A 16,107-nucleotide genomic window follows, 5' to 3' on the forward strand; every position below is an offset into this window, starting at 1 on the left:
CGCTTTTGACGAGCACTGAAGGGTGAGAACTGTTGTGCCGGAGGCTGGCGCAAGCCTGAAAGCTGTCATTGACAAGACTGAAAGCACTGTCCCTTCTCCTGCTTCTCACCTCCCACACATCCAAAACCATGGATCCCCACTTGCCCTCTAACTGCATCCTTTTCCCCAACCATTCCTTGATTTCTATCCCTTTTCTGATTGATTCATCAACTTAGCCTCAGCTACTGGGTTTCCAGTCCCCAGTCCCCTAGGAATAAGGCCTCTTAGAAAGACAGAGGGAATTAAAGGTTTTAGACCCAAACTATTTGGAATTCATTCCTTTTCTATGGATTTTTTCAAAACAATGTGCTGACTAATTACAAAGGTGCACTGAAGTTATCTACACCCAAAGAAGAAAATGAGAAGGCCTAGTAAGCCGCTCAAGTCTCTCCCATTCTAAAAAAATAAATACAAAAACAAACCTCACAGAACACTCATTCCCCTCCAGCTTTCCAGAGAAATCAAATTTGTCTCCTACCTCTAACTGAGAGACGATTCAACATGATGTCGAAGAGCACAGATCCTGGTGCCAGCCCACCTGGACTTGAAGCTCAAAGCTTTACTAAGCTTCTATTGTACGTGTACACATTAGGGGCTATAGAATAAAAGGCAATGACAACTGACATGAAATTGGACTAAGTACTTAGCATATATACATCATCTAAAATCCTCCCACACAGTTATAAGGTTATTCCATTATCTTAGCTTTACAGAGAAAAAAATCAAAATTCAAATTGTTGGTTGTAAAGTTGTATAATTGACAATGTTTTTAAAAGTTCCTCTTTAACCATCTGAGGAAATCATGAACAATGACATAAGTGACAAGGGAATATAGCCTTCTAGACACAGAAAGTCAGCTTAAAATGGAGCAAAATATAGTGTCTAGAAATAAACCCCAATGCATTTGCGATTCTTGTTTTTGATGAAAATAGCATTTCTAATCAGTGCTAAAACACTGGATTAATCAAAAAATACAATAAACTAAAGACTAGACATTTGAAAAAAATTTAAGCTAAATGCTTATCTATACCTTATAGCAAAATAAATCCCAGATGATTAAAGACTGAATCACTTTTTAAAAATGTAACTATAAAACCCTGAGCAATTGTATTTGTAATTTGTGCTTGAAAAGTCACAAAGGGAAATATTAATACATCTAACTAGTAAAATCTTGCCCCCTTCACAAAGTCAGAAGACAAATGGCATAGTGGGTAAATGTTTTGTAATATGCCACACAATGAATTATTTTCTCTTTGATTCAAAGAGCTCCTAAAAAAATCAAAAAGAAAAAAAAAAAGTAAGCAAAGGCCACAAACAAATGGTTTAGGGAAAAAGATCAAAGGACTGAAAATTTAGGAGAAAATGCCCACCCCTTCTTATAATTTAAAAAGTGAAAAATTAAAATGAGATTTTATCCCCTTCTTATGTATTTTGACTTCACAAAGCTCTTTGATGATTAGGCAATAAGTTATCACAGAAGCAGAAAAGGCTTTCAATATCAGAGACCACAAAATTAAGTTGCTCTCTGCATATGTGAAGGCTTAAAACTCTAAGGGGACCAGGTGTGGTGCCTCATGCCTGTAATCCCAGCACTTCGGGAGGTTGAGGCGGGAGGATTACCTGAGGTCAGGAGTTCAAGACCAGCCTGGCCAACGTGGTGAAACCCCATCTCTACTAAAAATACAAAAATTAGCCAGGCGTGGTGGCGTGCACCTGTAGTACCAGCTACTTGGGAGGTTGAGACAGGATTGAACCCAGGAGGCAGAGGTTGCAGTGAGCCAAGATCGCACCACTGCACTCCAGCCTGGGTGATAGAGCGAGACTCTGTCTCAAAAAAAAAAAAAAAAGAGAACTCTAAGAGAACTGAGGATGGCATTGGAACACTATGTCTGGACTTGTGCTCTATTGTTCAATCTTTTCTCCAAGCATTTCACATGATCATGCCAGAGATTCAAAGCTGTATTTTTGTTAACATCCATATTTGAAATCTTGTTAATTTATCTACTTAAACTTGTATAAAGACTGATATGGGGGCTAGTAAACTCACAGAGGTGTTAAGACTCTTCAAAGAACAGCAAAAGTAATGCAAATGTTATGTTACAATTGACTTCTGATAAGTGGAAGAAATCAAATTATTCCAAGGAAGGTATTTCTATGATATTTGAGATATGAACATTTTTCTTGCCTGCTTTTGAGAAATTCAGAAAATGACAACTATCTCTCTCGAGAACATGCTTATTAATTCCCTCAGCTCAAGAAAAGCTAATGACACTAATGATTGGGAATGATTCTAAAAGATCCTTTGAGTTTTAAGGCTTTAATCACTGGTCTCCCAGCATCCACTCTTGGCCCTCATCTTCACTTAATTAATCACCCCTGTTAGAGCTCAGCTCGAAGGCATTCCCTCTAAGAAGTTTTCCCTGATGCCCAAAATTAAGCCAGTTCCTACATGACTCCTCTCCATTCTTCACACTCCAATTTTCCAGCATTTATTACAATTGTAATTCAATAATTGTAAAATTATTATTTAATGTCTACATCTTCTGTTAGGGTGTAAACTCCTTGAAAGCAGAGACAGTCTGGCTGTTTTATTCCTCAAACATAGTGCTAGTCCCTGAAATTTCCTCAGAGCCGAACAGAGTTCACTGCATGCATTGATTACTCAACAACTATTTGTTGAATGAGAAGTATGATAGAAAGAATAATCTCCCACCACCTCCCAAGTTCACATCTGAGCCCCCAGTAATTGTCTGTTACCTTAGACAGCAAAAGGAATTTTGGGGGTGTAATTTAGTTAAGGATTTTAGATGGAGAGATTGTCCTGGATTATCTGGGTGAGGCTGATGTGATCACAAGAATCCTTACAAGAAGCAAGCATTTAGGATCAGAGCGAGAGAAAAAAATGTGACAACAGAGGCAGCGTTCAGAGCCGTGAAGCCATCACCACTAAAGACTAGAAGAGGCAAGGAATGGGTTCTCCCTGGGAACCTACAAAAGGAACCAACTCTGTAGACACCTTGATTTTAGCCCTGAATTTCTGACCTCCAGAACTGTAAAAGAATATTCATGTTGTCTTCAGCCACTAAGTTTAGGGTCATTAGTCACAGCAGTAGTAGGAAACTAATACAAATAATTAATGTGTTATGTAACATAGAGTAAGACTGATCACACAACCTGAAGGCAAATAGAAAAAAAAGTAAAAGACTATGTAACAAAAGACCCTTACTACTGAACCATATCCACCATCTGATTAACCCAAAATTTGCCAGAAACCATCTGTGTAAAGAATAGGACAACATGCTATAAATAAAAATAGACCACAGAGCCTATACTGGAGCGCTTGTTTATGAGCCCAGATACTAGGGAAGAAACAGTCAAAATGGAACAATGGTATTAGTTGTGAAGCCTAGAACAATTCACTCAGCACTGGGTCTTGGATTTCTCATTTACAAAGTAGAGTTAAGAACTGTTATTTCCTATTTTGCAAAGTGTTAGTATAAAATTTAGAGATAAACTATGTACGATGTTTGGTATAGAACTTGAAGCATAGAAGAACCTCTGTGGTGTGAACACTAAGAACTCTACAGCAGAGTGGTATGTGATGGTAGAGGTAAAAACAATGAATAATAATGTCAGGAAAAGGAGTCGGTGGGAATAATGCTGTTTAAAATAAGGCTTTTTTAAGAAAGGTATTGCCTGGAGAATAAGAAGCAATAGCAAGAGTGTGATTAAATACTTTGATGATACTAAAAGCTATACAATGCATAATTAGCCTAGAAGCAGGAAAGAAGAAAATTTAGCTAAGGGTAAAATATATATGAAGAAGAGATATTCAATGATAAAAGGGGATGCATTTAAAAGTAATGGCTTTTTTCTTTTACTTTTACCGTTTTTTTTCCACCCCTGGAAGAAGAAAATGACGTCAACAGACTTCATTTCTTGCATATAATTTAAAGTCATAAATGCCCATTGGAGCTGGAAAATGTCAGAACCTAAAAACCAAATTGGGCTTTGATAGAGCTAAATCCTGAGTGTTGGAAAATCGCCACTGTAGGATGCAGTAGAATGCAGATATAATAACAGACCTACAAATTCCACTCAAAGGCTAGACATGCCACTATTTGTTAAAAACCCATAAGCAGTGGAACTTCTTGCCTTTGTCTTCCTACTGAATAGAAATTGCCTTGAAGCCCTTTTCTGTACCTCTCTGTTGGCTCTTTCTGATCTGCCTGTCTTAGTCAGGGCTGTTCTAACAAAGTACCCTAGACTGTGTGCCTTACAAACAACAGAAATGTATTTTCACAGTTCTGGAAGCTGGAAGTCCAAGATCACGGTGCCAACAGTGTCAGGTTCTGGCAAGGGACTTCTTCTTGGCTGCAGACCGCTTTGTTCTAACATGGAGGAAAGAGAGTTGGCTCTCTCTAGCCTCTTCTCATAAGGGCACTCCTCCCATGGTGAAGGCTCCAGCCTCATGACCTAATCACTACCCAAAGGCCCCACCTCTAAACACCATCATAGGGAGATTAAGGTTTCAACCCAAGAATTTGATTGGGGTGGAGGGCACAGACTCTGCCTCATGCTGTAATTATTTATGCACTTCCCTCCTCCAGTGGCCAGTAAAGTCCCTGGAGGATCTCATCTTTCAAATCTTGCTCCATTTTAAAAATCAATTTATACCAGTGAATTTGGGTGTGAGGAACAACCCATCCTAATAAACTTTTAGAAGAGATCTGGGGTAGATGAGCAGTCTCCCCCACCTCCCACCTCCCCCCTCATTCATGCATGCTCTTTGACAATAAAAAACGCCCGTTTCAAATCATAATTTTACTTCCCAGGGGCTTTCTCCTTTGTGAGAATCTGTCACTGCTGTCAAACGTGTGAAGTGAACAAAGGCACGTTTTGTACTTTTCAAATCTTCTGATGCTATAATTGATAACAGAGAACTTGATCACTCAAAATTGTTCACTGTAGAAACTCATGTCTAAAAACACTATTTTTCTTTCCTTGCTACGTGTACCAGAATTCAATTCTTTAACATCACAGAACCTTAGAAAGCCCAATTACTGAATGTGTCCTGTGCAATTCACTAATACGCTAAAAATGTCTCAGGACATTCTGTTGTGTCCCTGAGGATCCCCTGTTCGCTATCATCTTTGAATGTTTACCATTGTAGTTAATACAGCTGAATGGACTTTTGAATGTTTAGGAAATGCCCAATCTAAATGATATTTATTCCCACAAAGCGGCCCAAAACCTTGAATATAGGAATGCATGGTGTTGTCTTTCTCAAGGTAGGAATTCATTCTCAGATTTCCCAAACATTTTTAAACTTTAAAAAAAAAAATGTTTCTTTTTTAGCACACCTTTTAACATCTCCCAGAGCAGAGTGAAAAAGCATGGACTTTGTGCCAAGTGGGTCTGAAGTGGATCTGGACTGTGCCACTCATTGGCTCTGTGCCTTTGGGGGAGTTATTTACCTACTCTAAGCATCAGTTTACCACATCTATAAAAGAGGGAGAATAGCAACTACTTTCTAAACTGTTTTCTAATTACAGTGTTTACTGTCAATCTTCTCTCCTACATTGTAACAGCCTTGATGTCTCTTTCCCTACTATGTCCCCAGCATGTAATTCATGGCACAACATTGTATTAGTCCATTCTTGCACTTCTATAAAGAGATACTTGAAACTGGGTAATTTATAAAGAAAAGAGGTTTAATTGGCTCATAGTTCTGCAGGCTGGTACAGGAAGCATGGCTGGGGAGGCCTCAGGAAACTTACAATCATGGCAGAAGGCAAAGGGGAGGCAGGCACCTCTTACATGGCAAGAGCAGGAGGAAGAGAGAGCAAAGCGAATGCTACACCCTTTTAAACAACCAGATCTCATGAGAACTCACCCACTGTCATGAGAAGAGCAAGGGGGAAATCCACCCCCATGATCCAATCACCTCCCACCAGGCCGCTCCTCCAATATTGTGGGTTACAATTCGACATGAGATTTGGGCAGGGATACAAATCCAAACCATATCAAACATAAACACTAAGTAAATATTTGTAAAATAAATGAATAGAATGAACAACTGCACAATGTAATGACTGACTGGAAGAATACTTTTTTCTGCTTTCTTACCTGCCACCATGCTTGTACCTGCGTTGCACGAATTTCCACCCAGGTGCGTGGCTTTTTGACACCCAGAGCCAGTCCTCTCCACCTCAGTATCTGACCTTTTGCATTAAACCGTCCTCACTCCATGGGAGCAACACTTGCCATTCCCCAAGCCCTGGTGAAAACTCATCGATCGTATTTTCTTGCTTATGTTAAAATTTCAGGCTTACTTCACTCTGGGAAAACAATGTTTCAGTGGTGGGAAAGGCGCTGGAGTCTAGAAACTAGAGTGCTAATCTCAGCTGTGCCTGCAGACTGGCCTGGTTAAATTGTGTCATTTCTTTGAGCCTCAGTTTTCTCATCTGTAAAACAGGAAGAGTAATACTTTCTTCTCAGGACAATTTTCAGGATCCTTGAAAAAAGCATACATTTCTGTAGGTTGATGTTGCAATTATTATACTCTTTCCAGTTGTGTATTGGTGACATTACAAACCAAAATAAAAACACGAATTATTGTTAATACTAATGTCATACTTACTAATATGCAAGACACTATTTTAAGTACAATCTTGGTCAATCCTCACAATACTATTATCTCCATTTTACAGATGAAGAAACTGAGGCTCAGAGTGCTTAAGTAACTTGCCCAAGGTCCTACAACTAGTAACTAATGAAGCCAGGGTTTGAACCCACAAACACTCTATGGTCCAAAATCATTTTAAATAGGAAATAGCAATAGAGACCAGTATTTAAAGTTTCTGCTGAAGACGGATGCTTTGCTCACATCCAGATGGTTAAATCAGACCACAGTACTTTCTTTCTTTTTCTTGGGCTCCCATGTGGCTTATGCCTGGCAGAGTACAAATCCTAACGGCACCACTTTGCCCAAAATACTGATGGTGATGAGCACTTGGCCCTTGCTCTTTCATCATCCAAATTGCTCTTAGCTCAAGGTCAAGAACAAAATCACCCTGGAGAGCAAGAGAAGTTGTGTGAGTCTGTGGGCCTGTGACCACAAACTGGGTTGCTTGAACAACAGAAAGCAATTGTCTGACAGTTATGGAGGCTGAAGTTCAAGATCAAGAAATCAGTAGGTTTAGCTTCTGACATCTGTGAGAGAAAATCTGTTCTATGCCTTTTTCTCTTAGCTCTGCTGGTTTGCTGGAAATTTTTGATATTTCTTATAGAGAACATTCTCCCTCTATCTTCACATCATCTTCCCTCTATGTGTCTTTTTCTCTTCCTTTGCTTTTAACAGCAAAACTGCAATTACTTTTGCATCAACTTAATAATTACACCTGCAATGACTCTTTTTCCAAATAAGGCCACATTCTCAGCTTCTGCAGGGTTATCATCTCAGATATGAATTTAGGTGAGACAATTCAAAATCTAACCCACAATAGCAGTCAGTAGTCTCCAAGCCTCTCCTCTTGTCTGAAGACTTTGGGCTGGCTTTGGTTTGGGTAGACGCTTAAATCATTCTAGACAGAAGTGTTTTAGTGAGCCACCATGGCTGTATACTACTGTGTGCGCTGATGATCAAGGACTAAACAGAGACTGGGAAAGGGCTGTATTTTTCAAATTTTCTAATTCCTCTGTTCAGTCGATGTTACTTCTTCTAAGGTAGCATGGCAGGTGCAAAAGTAGGCAGTGCAGGGGGTCCGGGGGTTGCATAAAGGCAACTGTTACCATCCTCACCTACCTAGAGCTCGAGGTTTAGTGGGGGAATGTGAAATGTAAGCATGGGAGTGTATTATAATGTGGAATGTAAAGTAAACAGAAGAGGAAAGCTCAACCCGAAAACTAGGAAAGCTGATAAGGCTTCAGGAAGAAGCAACCCTTGTAATGAGCTTTCAAAGAAAATATCTGAAAAATACAGCCTTTTCTTAGTCTCTCTTTAGTCCTTTTCATTTTCATAATTTTGTGAATTTAAGTCAACAGGCACTTGTTGCCTACATGCCCTGGGCTCAATGTTATTGAAGATGTTAAGGGAAATCAAAAATTATAGCCCAGAGCCCCAAGCCCCTGCCCAGGAGCTCTCAGAGTCATTGGGGGAACAAGACATCAGTGCTGCAGCTGGGAAATTATCCAAAGGGGGTGGAGGGGGGTGCTTCTAGAATGGCAGTTCCCAGGTGAATTCCTGGGATGCCATTTTTGAAGGCCAGAAACTCCATTTTTGTTACCATCTGTCACACTGTAAATGAGAAAGCTGTGCATGAGTTTGGAAGACTGAAAGCTCTGGGCCTCATTCCCGGGCAGACCTCCCTCTAGTCTGCCCCTACCTGTGTGATCAGGTGAGGTACTTGACCTCTGGGTGGACTGTGCTGTAAAGTAGGGAGGGTGTATACTTTCTAGGGGTGGAGAGGGATTTGAGTAGGAGCTTAGCTCAAGCTGCAGGTCCCCTGAGAATCTTTCTCAACCCCTGAGGGTGATGTAAACCATCATCCTTTGCACCTGTGCCCCCTTGGCTCCTGTGCACAGCTATTCCGAGCCTGGAATCTCTGACTTACTCACCCTGCCCCACCGACTCAAGGCCATAAGCTTCCTGCAGGCTGTTGTCTACCCCACTGCAGCAGCTTCAAGTTGGCCAGGCTGGGGCCCTTCTCCAGCCTTGGGTGATGCCCAGAGAGGGAGCCAGTGGTGGCTTCTGGAGCTTCCCTCCAGTATTCACTTTATTGTTGGGTAGAGTCAATTGCCATTTTCTGAATCTTAGGTAGAGTACATGCAAATGCAGCTGCAGGACAAGTCTGTCACCGTCATCACCAGGTTGCCATCCCTAAACATGCGGACAGCCTCTACCAAGGGGCAGTGGTGAGTGCCGCTGCGACAAAGGCTACAGACAACCCTGGGTCCGAGGGCACGCCTCCACATCTTTGTTACACCTAAACTTGCACTCTACACACAGCCATTCTGTCTATGCTGGCTGAACCCCTGTTGCCCCAGCCTCAAGGGTGCTGGTAGGATTCTACCCTAGGGGCCCTTCCCTCACTCTCCATGGAGCCTTCACCTTTGAGTGTGATAAAAGCCTGACTGCTCCTTCTTTGCTTCAGTTTGATGTTACCCAAACTGCATCTTACAGAAATGCTTCTAATTTTCTAGTTGTGGGTCCTACACTTCCCCAATTTCCAGCAGAAACTTAGATTTTCCTAGCAGTTATTGTGACTGGAATTTGGAAGTGGGTTCTGAGTAAACGGGTGAGTGTTGATGTCCATCTGGGATCAGGACTCTGTTCCCACTCTTGGGTGCTTCGACTCCCCTCCTTGGCAAAAGCCAGTGCATTTCCTTGCAGCCTCAGCCCTGGATCCCTGCTGCCACCCCTGTATGCACCAATATCGGGGACTCAGCTACATCCAGATGAACCTGCTCTAGACCTCCCGGGAGGACACACAAGCCACCCATCCCACCTGAGCACAGCCTCTGCTGCAGCACTTGCCACACCCTGTTTTCATAGCTTGTCATTACCTCCCAGCAAACATTGAGCCCCAGAGAACTGAGCTTGGTTAAAATCAGATTGGTTCTCTCAAAGGGATTCAGCCCTCTCTCTGCTTCATCTACTTCTGTTTACTGTACTTGCTCAAGGTCAGTCCCCTTGCCAGGGAGAAAGCTCTGGGAGGGAAGAGATGTCTATGTCATTCACTGTGGGGTTCACCGCCAGATCCCCAGGGCCTTCACTTGCATATCAGTGCACCAAGCACATCATTTTCTTCTACAAAAAACAAGACAACATGAATTGAGCTCTTTTTTGAAAGCATTTATTGCTGAAGTGGTATTCATTGTTTAAAAGTTAGAAAACCAGAAAAGGGCAAAAAGGAAAAAGTTATCACCCATCATTATTATAACATATTCCTTTGCAAGGTTTTTTCCTATGTGCATAAAATCTGGTAGCCTAGTTTCCTTGTTTAACATAATATCACAACTATCTTCTTTTCCTTTTATTTCCATGTTTGCTGAGCACCTACTATGCATCAAGGACTGTGCAAGGCTCTGAAGATTTTAAAGTAGGCCTGAGAATGCAAAGGAATATTTCTGAGACAGAGAAGCAGGGGCACAGCTCTTTGCTGATAAAAGTAGCCACAAGGGGCACCATAAGAATAGTTTGCATGAAAATCTGTTGTCTGTTACACTGACTATGCCAGAGATTCTTAATTTATACAGTAGGAGAATTTTAGGGTTTGCTAGAATTTTCAGAAAAGGCCAAAAGTGCATTTAATGAGGTCACTTTTTGAAGGGGGCCATTCCCTAAGCAGCTTTTCTATTAAAGATGTCATGTTTCAAAAGTGAAGATTGGGACCAGCCCTTTTGGCCTGCTGCCAACTAATCCGAATGGATACTGGGTGCAGTTGGAGCACAGCCTGCAGATGCCCACTGGGTGGGACTATCACAGTGGCCCCATAGCTGACGGATCACAAGGAGGCCTGGGGGAGTCCAAGGAAGAGGCTGGGCGGTCAGAGCAAGAGTGGAGGACCCTCAGGGGCTTCGGGACACAGCTGTTCACCAACTGGCACACTAGCCTTTCAATATTTTAAGAAACATACACCGTAGCAGGGCATCCTGGCAACCAAACTCACCTAAAGAGCATGTTTTCCTCTTGAGTCATCAACACTCACTCTTAGCAGCCAGCGGACAGAGCTTTCCAATTGTTGAGCAGATTACTTTAGGGCTGTACAGGTGGCAGGCCCAGGAGGGATTTGGCAGGGGCAGGATATGCACATTCAGTTGGTTTTGAAAGCTCTGGGAAGCAGTGCTGAGAGCAAACCCTCCTCCTCCCCACCCACCTCAGGGTTACTCTTCCCCAACCCCTCCACAAATAGGCCAACACAGTGTTCTTTGGAGTTTCACAGCAATCATCACTGGTAGTAATGAGCTAAGTCTTTATATCTGCAATGTGTGTACACTTGGAAGATGCACTTAGACGCTCTCAAAATGGTTGAAAGAGGACAGGGAATCTCCAACCAGGGGAAGAGGAGGTAACTGAGAGATGAGGTGTTAGCTTGCACAGCAATGATCAGCCATTCTTCACTGCTAAAGCACAAGACACGCAAGTAGGCTATTGACAGTCTCCTGCTGGGGGCGTTTTAGACACCACGATAAGTTGCTTATGGAGATCAGCGTAGCAGAAGGGTCAGGAAGCAGAGGTTCAGATTGCCTCTCTGCCATTCAGAACCTAGCTATGAGATCTCTTAGCTTTTCCGCATCTCAGTTTCCTCATCTATGAAATGGTCGTATCTCGCAGGGCTGTTTGAAGAGTAAATAAGATAATGTTCCCAAAGTACTTAGCACTGCATCTGACACAAAGCAAAGTCCAAAATAAAAAGAGCTATTAACGTGAAATTGCCTTCTTGTGAATTATTTCATTACAAATTTATGGAGTGGTTCATTTATTGAAAACTTATGGACTTTAAATATCCTAATTTTAGGAAAGATGTAGGAAGAAACGATCAAACATGAATTGTAATGTTGTCTAACTTTGCTTTTATAGGAGACATGGAAATTTACACTAGAGAAGGCAAGACGAATTGTCAAGAAGTCCCCAATTCTGGTAAGCACTCAGTGGGTAGAACGCCAGCCTTTTCCTTGGCATGCCGTCTCTCACTGGCCCCGGCTTTCACATTCCAAAGGCAAGGACTACTCTGGATATAAGCCCGCGACGTGCCATAGCTACAAGCTGCTTCCACTTGTGTTTCCTGCCTTCACACGACAGCATGGTTTTTCAGCCTCAGCACTGCTGACATCTGGGACAGGATAATCGTTTGTTGTGCAGGCTGTCCTGGGCTTTGTAGGGTGTTCAGCAGCAACCCTGGCCTCTACCTACTAGATGCCAGCAGCACCACCATCCACCCCTCCCCAGTCACAACAACCAAAAATGCCTCCCAGCATTGCTAAATGTCCCCTGGAAAGCAAAATCACCCGCATTTGAGAACTGCTGCTTTCCAGTAGACCATGTTGGAGGAAGCTGTATCCTCCTGCTCCTCCACTTTCTAAAAATGTGACCTTAAGCACGGTGCTCAACTTCACTGAGCCCCAGTTTTCTTGTCTGTAAGACAGGGATGATAATATTGTCCTCCAGTGTTGGCACTGATAGAGTTGAGAGTTCAGAGAGCATCTGGGATCTTGCCTAGGACTTACCAAGTCCTCAATAATTGTGAGTTAAAGTTATCACAATTTTTATTCATGCTTCCTTAATTTGTCCTCTGTGTAATAACACTCTGGTTCAACAGATAGAATGTTTATTTCAGATCAGTTCTCACAGGCTTACGTATTTGACTTAGGCTGTGGTTGCAAATCAGCCCCATTTGAAAAGGAAGCAGAAAAGTAGATCATTAAAGTACGACATTATCCTCAATGCCAAAGATACTGGCAGTAAGGAAGCATCCATCAGCAATGGGAGGGCATAGACCTCGTCCTTGGCTTATCCCTGCTGGCTAGCTCATCATTCACCTTGATACACTGCATTTGAGGTATTATTGATTTGGCAACATAGAAATAAAAGGGAGGAAAATCCCTCATGGTTAGGCTTGCCAGATTTCGAGAGTAAAAATATGGGATGCCCAGTTAAATTTGAATTTCAGATAAACAACGAATAGTGTTTTAGTATATCTAGTGTAGTATTTTATCTGACAACTCTGCTCATGGAGGGCATATGGGTTTTGATGAACAAGGCCAATAAATACATGTTAAGTGACAGGCAATATGTAGGCATTTCTACATAATTGATTAATCAATCACAATGTCTGCATTGCCAATCATTATTTAATTCAGTGAATAATTAAGGGCCAACAGTAGCCCATTTAGCTAATTTGCTTAAGTTGTTGAATAAGATATTAAAAGACCACAGGAAACTCTTGACCACCCCTTCAGAACTCTAAGCAGAAATGGAGACCAATACAATTGGTATTGTAGTCTTCTCAACACACCCCTAAAAACGTATTCTCCAGGCATTGTTTACTTCACTAGCAAAAATTGCCTCGGCATTAACTTCTAATTAGAATTTTACAATTTTTTACTTCTGTCACCAGAATTGCAAGCATAATTCACGGGGCAGGATTCCAATAATTACTTGTGAGAAGTGAAAAAAAAATTCTACTGAACAATTCAACAATAAAAATACTCTTCTGAAACCTCCACCAATTTATTTGCTCTCCAGATTACAGCTATCAAGGAAAAAATAAAAAGAAAATGCAAATAAGTGTCTCTGAAAAAACTGCTTAGAGAGTAATTCATTTCACTGTGATGGCTGATGTAACTGCAGACCTGGCCGGGGCACAGAAGGCTGAACTCAGTAGGTTACATATCATTTCAGCACAGCCTATCAGTCGGTGAGAATTCAGACCTGAAAACAGTTATGCATTATTGAAGGAAATGAAACATTCCAGAGAAAGCCTGGATCTCAGTGAGGCCCTTAGAGGCTCCTAGAGGGAACTTTTCATGGATTTGGCAGAGCATTGAGCATCTAAGAGGACCTGAGTTATGGAATCATTTAATTCTCACTTCTACAAAGTAGATAGAGTATTTTTGTCATCAGTCCCATTTTACAGATGAGAATATTGAGTCTCAGGTAGGTTGAGTTATGTGCTCATCCCACATAGCTAGTAGGTGAGAAACCCCACATTTAAATCTAGAGCTAGCTCTCCCCACATTCAGTACCCTTTCAAGTAGTCCAGTAGCTTTCAACAAGGCCTCCTTAGTACTAAACTTTGGGGAGCACCATTCATATCACAGGCTGTGTGGATGTTGGAATCGTACAGTGGACAACCTGTGCAACTATAAATGACAGCCCTGATCACAAACTCACCTGCTCAATAGAATCATCTGGGAAGCCTCTAAAAATCGCTGAGGTCCAAACCCCACCCCAGACCAATTAAATCCAGGTAATACAGTACACCACAAGGGTTGAAAAGCACTTTGCCACACAGAAATTCAGTTTCAGCTTGGTTATGTACAGAAGAGTGATGACTCTCCCACTTTGAGCTTCCGTTTACCCCATTCAGCCCATTTTTCTTTATTCAACCCCGGTTTGTTGTTCTGCATTCATTTGACATCGTGGTGCATGGAGAAGCTCAGGAAGCTGGTTAAATAGATTGCAAAGCAAAGATGCTGCATGACTCCTGTCCCCAGGGACAGCCCTGATTTGAGACTCTCATTTTAGATGGGATTAGATGCAGCCAGTTGCAATATTTTAAATATATTGCTGAGTTAATAACAGCCCACATTTTGTCTCTATCTAGCAAAGTTCAGAAAGGAGGAGTCTGGCAAATAGGCAAGCAAGACTCATACATTGTTGCTCGGCACCCATCTCAGTTCTCTTTGCAAGTAAATTGTAAAAGAAGAAGGGTGTTTTTTAGTAGAGACGGGGTTTCACTGTGGTCTCGAAAATTAGCCGGGCGCGGTGGCGGGCGCCTGTAGTCCCAGCTACTCAGGAGGCTGAGGCAGGAGAATGGCGTGAACCCAGGAGGCGGAGCTTGCAGTGAGGCGAGATCGCGCCACTGCACTCCAGCCTGGGCAACAGCGTGAGACTCCGTCTCAAAAAAAAAAAAAAGAAGAAGAAGGGTGGTCTTTCCCATACTATGTAATGAAAAGACCAGATAATCAAAACCTCCGTCTAACCAGGAGGAGTTCTAGGGTCCCCTACATCATCTGCCACCCACTTCCTAACCCCAATTTCTACGCAATGAATGGCAAAGACAGCTGTAGCCGTCAGGCTGAATTTTGACAGCAAACAGCTGTGCAATTATATAGTTTTATTCTATTGCACCTTTTGTGTAGCAATTATAAAACTGTTCATATCAATTTGTAATATGTTGGTTATCATCAGTGTTAAAATCTAGATTGTTGTTAGGAGAATTAGATCAAGGCCTTCAGTCTAAACTGAATGTTAAAAGAACCTCAAACATTCAAATGCAAACTGACTTTGGACTCTGGATCTCAGATAGGGTCTGTACTTCCAAAGCGCCGTCAATGTTGTGGTAGAAACTTATGCTGATGCTTGTTTTGCAGTGTGTCCACAATCCTGATCTCAGTCAGCTACTAAGTCTCTGGAGTCACCTTTCTAACCACCCCTTCTTCGCACCATCACCCTCCTCCACCCTGTTTCCCATCAGTGCTTCCCAATCGGTGGCAATATTGCCCCTTGCTCCCACCCTGGGGACATTTGGCAGTGTCTGGAGGCAGATTTGGCAATGTCTGGAGGCAGATTTGTGCAGCGGGTATCTGGGGGTCACAGGCCAGAGATGCTGCCCAGCATCTCACAGTGCACAGGGCAGCCCGCACAGCAAAGACCAAATTGTTATCGGCCCAACATGGCAATAGCCCCGAGGTTTGAAACCGTGAGATAGGGCCTTAGGGTCTCTTATCTCCAATGATCCTCTTCCAGGCCCTCCCCCCATGCCTAAAGACGTCTTTCCGAAACACAAATGTGATTCCTCTGCCTGACACCTCCGCGGCTTCCCCACAGTCCTCAGGGTATCATGTAGTGCTGCATTCCAGGCCCCCATCCTGTCTCCTTCCTTCCACGGTTCCCTGCGTTCTGCCATTCCAATGCTCCTGCCAGGTGGGAATATTTGGCGTTCCTCTAAGACACCAAGCTTTCTCATGCCTCCACAGCACTGCTCAGGCGCTCCCTCTGCCGGGAGCCGGGCTACTTCAGCTTTAGCGTGCATCCTGGGGACCTTGTTAAAATGCAGCTTCTGATTCTGTAGGTCTGCAGCCAGGTCCAAGACTCTGCATCTCTGAAAGCTCCCGGGTGGCATCAATGCTCCTCATCTGTGATCACACGTTGAGTGACAAAGACCTAGAGCAGTGGTTGTCAAGCCTTAGTGGGCACCAGAATGACTTGGAGGGCTACAAAGACATAGGCTGCCAGGACCCACCCATGGTTTTTGATTCGGCAGGCCTGACATGGGGATGTGGAAGGCAAGGATGTGCATCTCTAGCAAGACTGTGGCCCCCCACTGAGTCACAAAGCCT

The 16,107-nt window shown here is 42.7% G+C and overlaps 1 protein-coding gene across 11 annotated transcripts in view; it reads left to right on the forward strand.

Annotated features, from left to right (window-relative positions):
• The window catches only part of AOAH (acyloxyacyl hydrolase), a 206,425-nt gene that overhangs the window by 67,217 nt on the left and 123,101 nt on the right, over positions 1–16,107 (forward strand). For all 11 annotated transcript variants that reach the window (XM_074035229.1, XM_065542124.2, XM_074035228.1 and 8 more), the window contains one exon: positions 11,624–11,683. In XM_074035229.1, coding sequence (XP_073891330.1) covers positions 11,624–11,683 — 60 coding nt within the window. The remainder of the gene's footprint in view (positions 1–11,623; positions 11,684–16,107) is intronic.

The sequence above is a fragment of the Macaca fascicularis genome, chromosome 3 (assembly GCF_037993035.2).
Source record: "Macaca fascicularis isolate 582-1 chromosome 3, T2T-MFA8v1.1".
Lineage (NCBI taxonomy): Eukaryota > Metazoa > Chordata > Mammalia > Primates > Cercopithecidae > Macaca > Macaca fascicularis.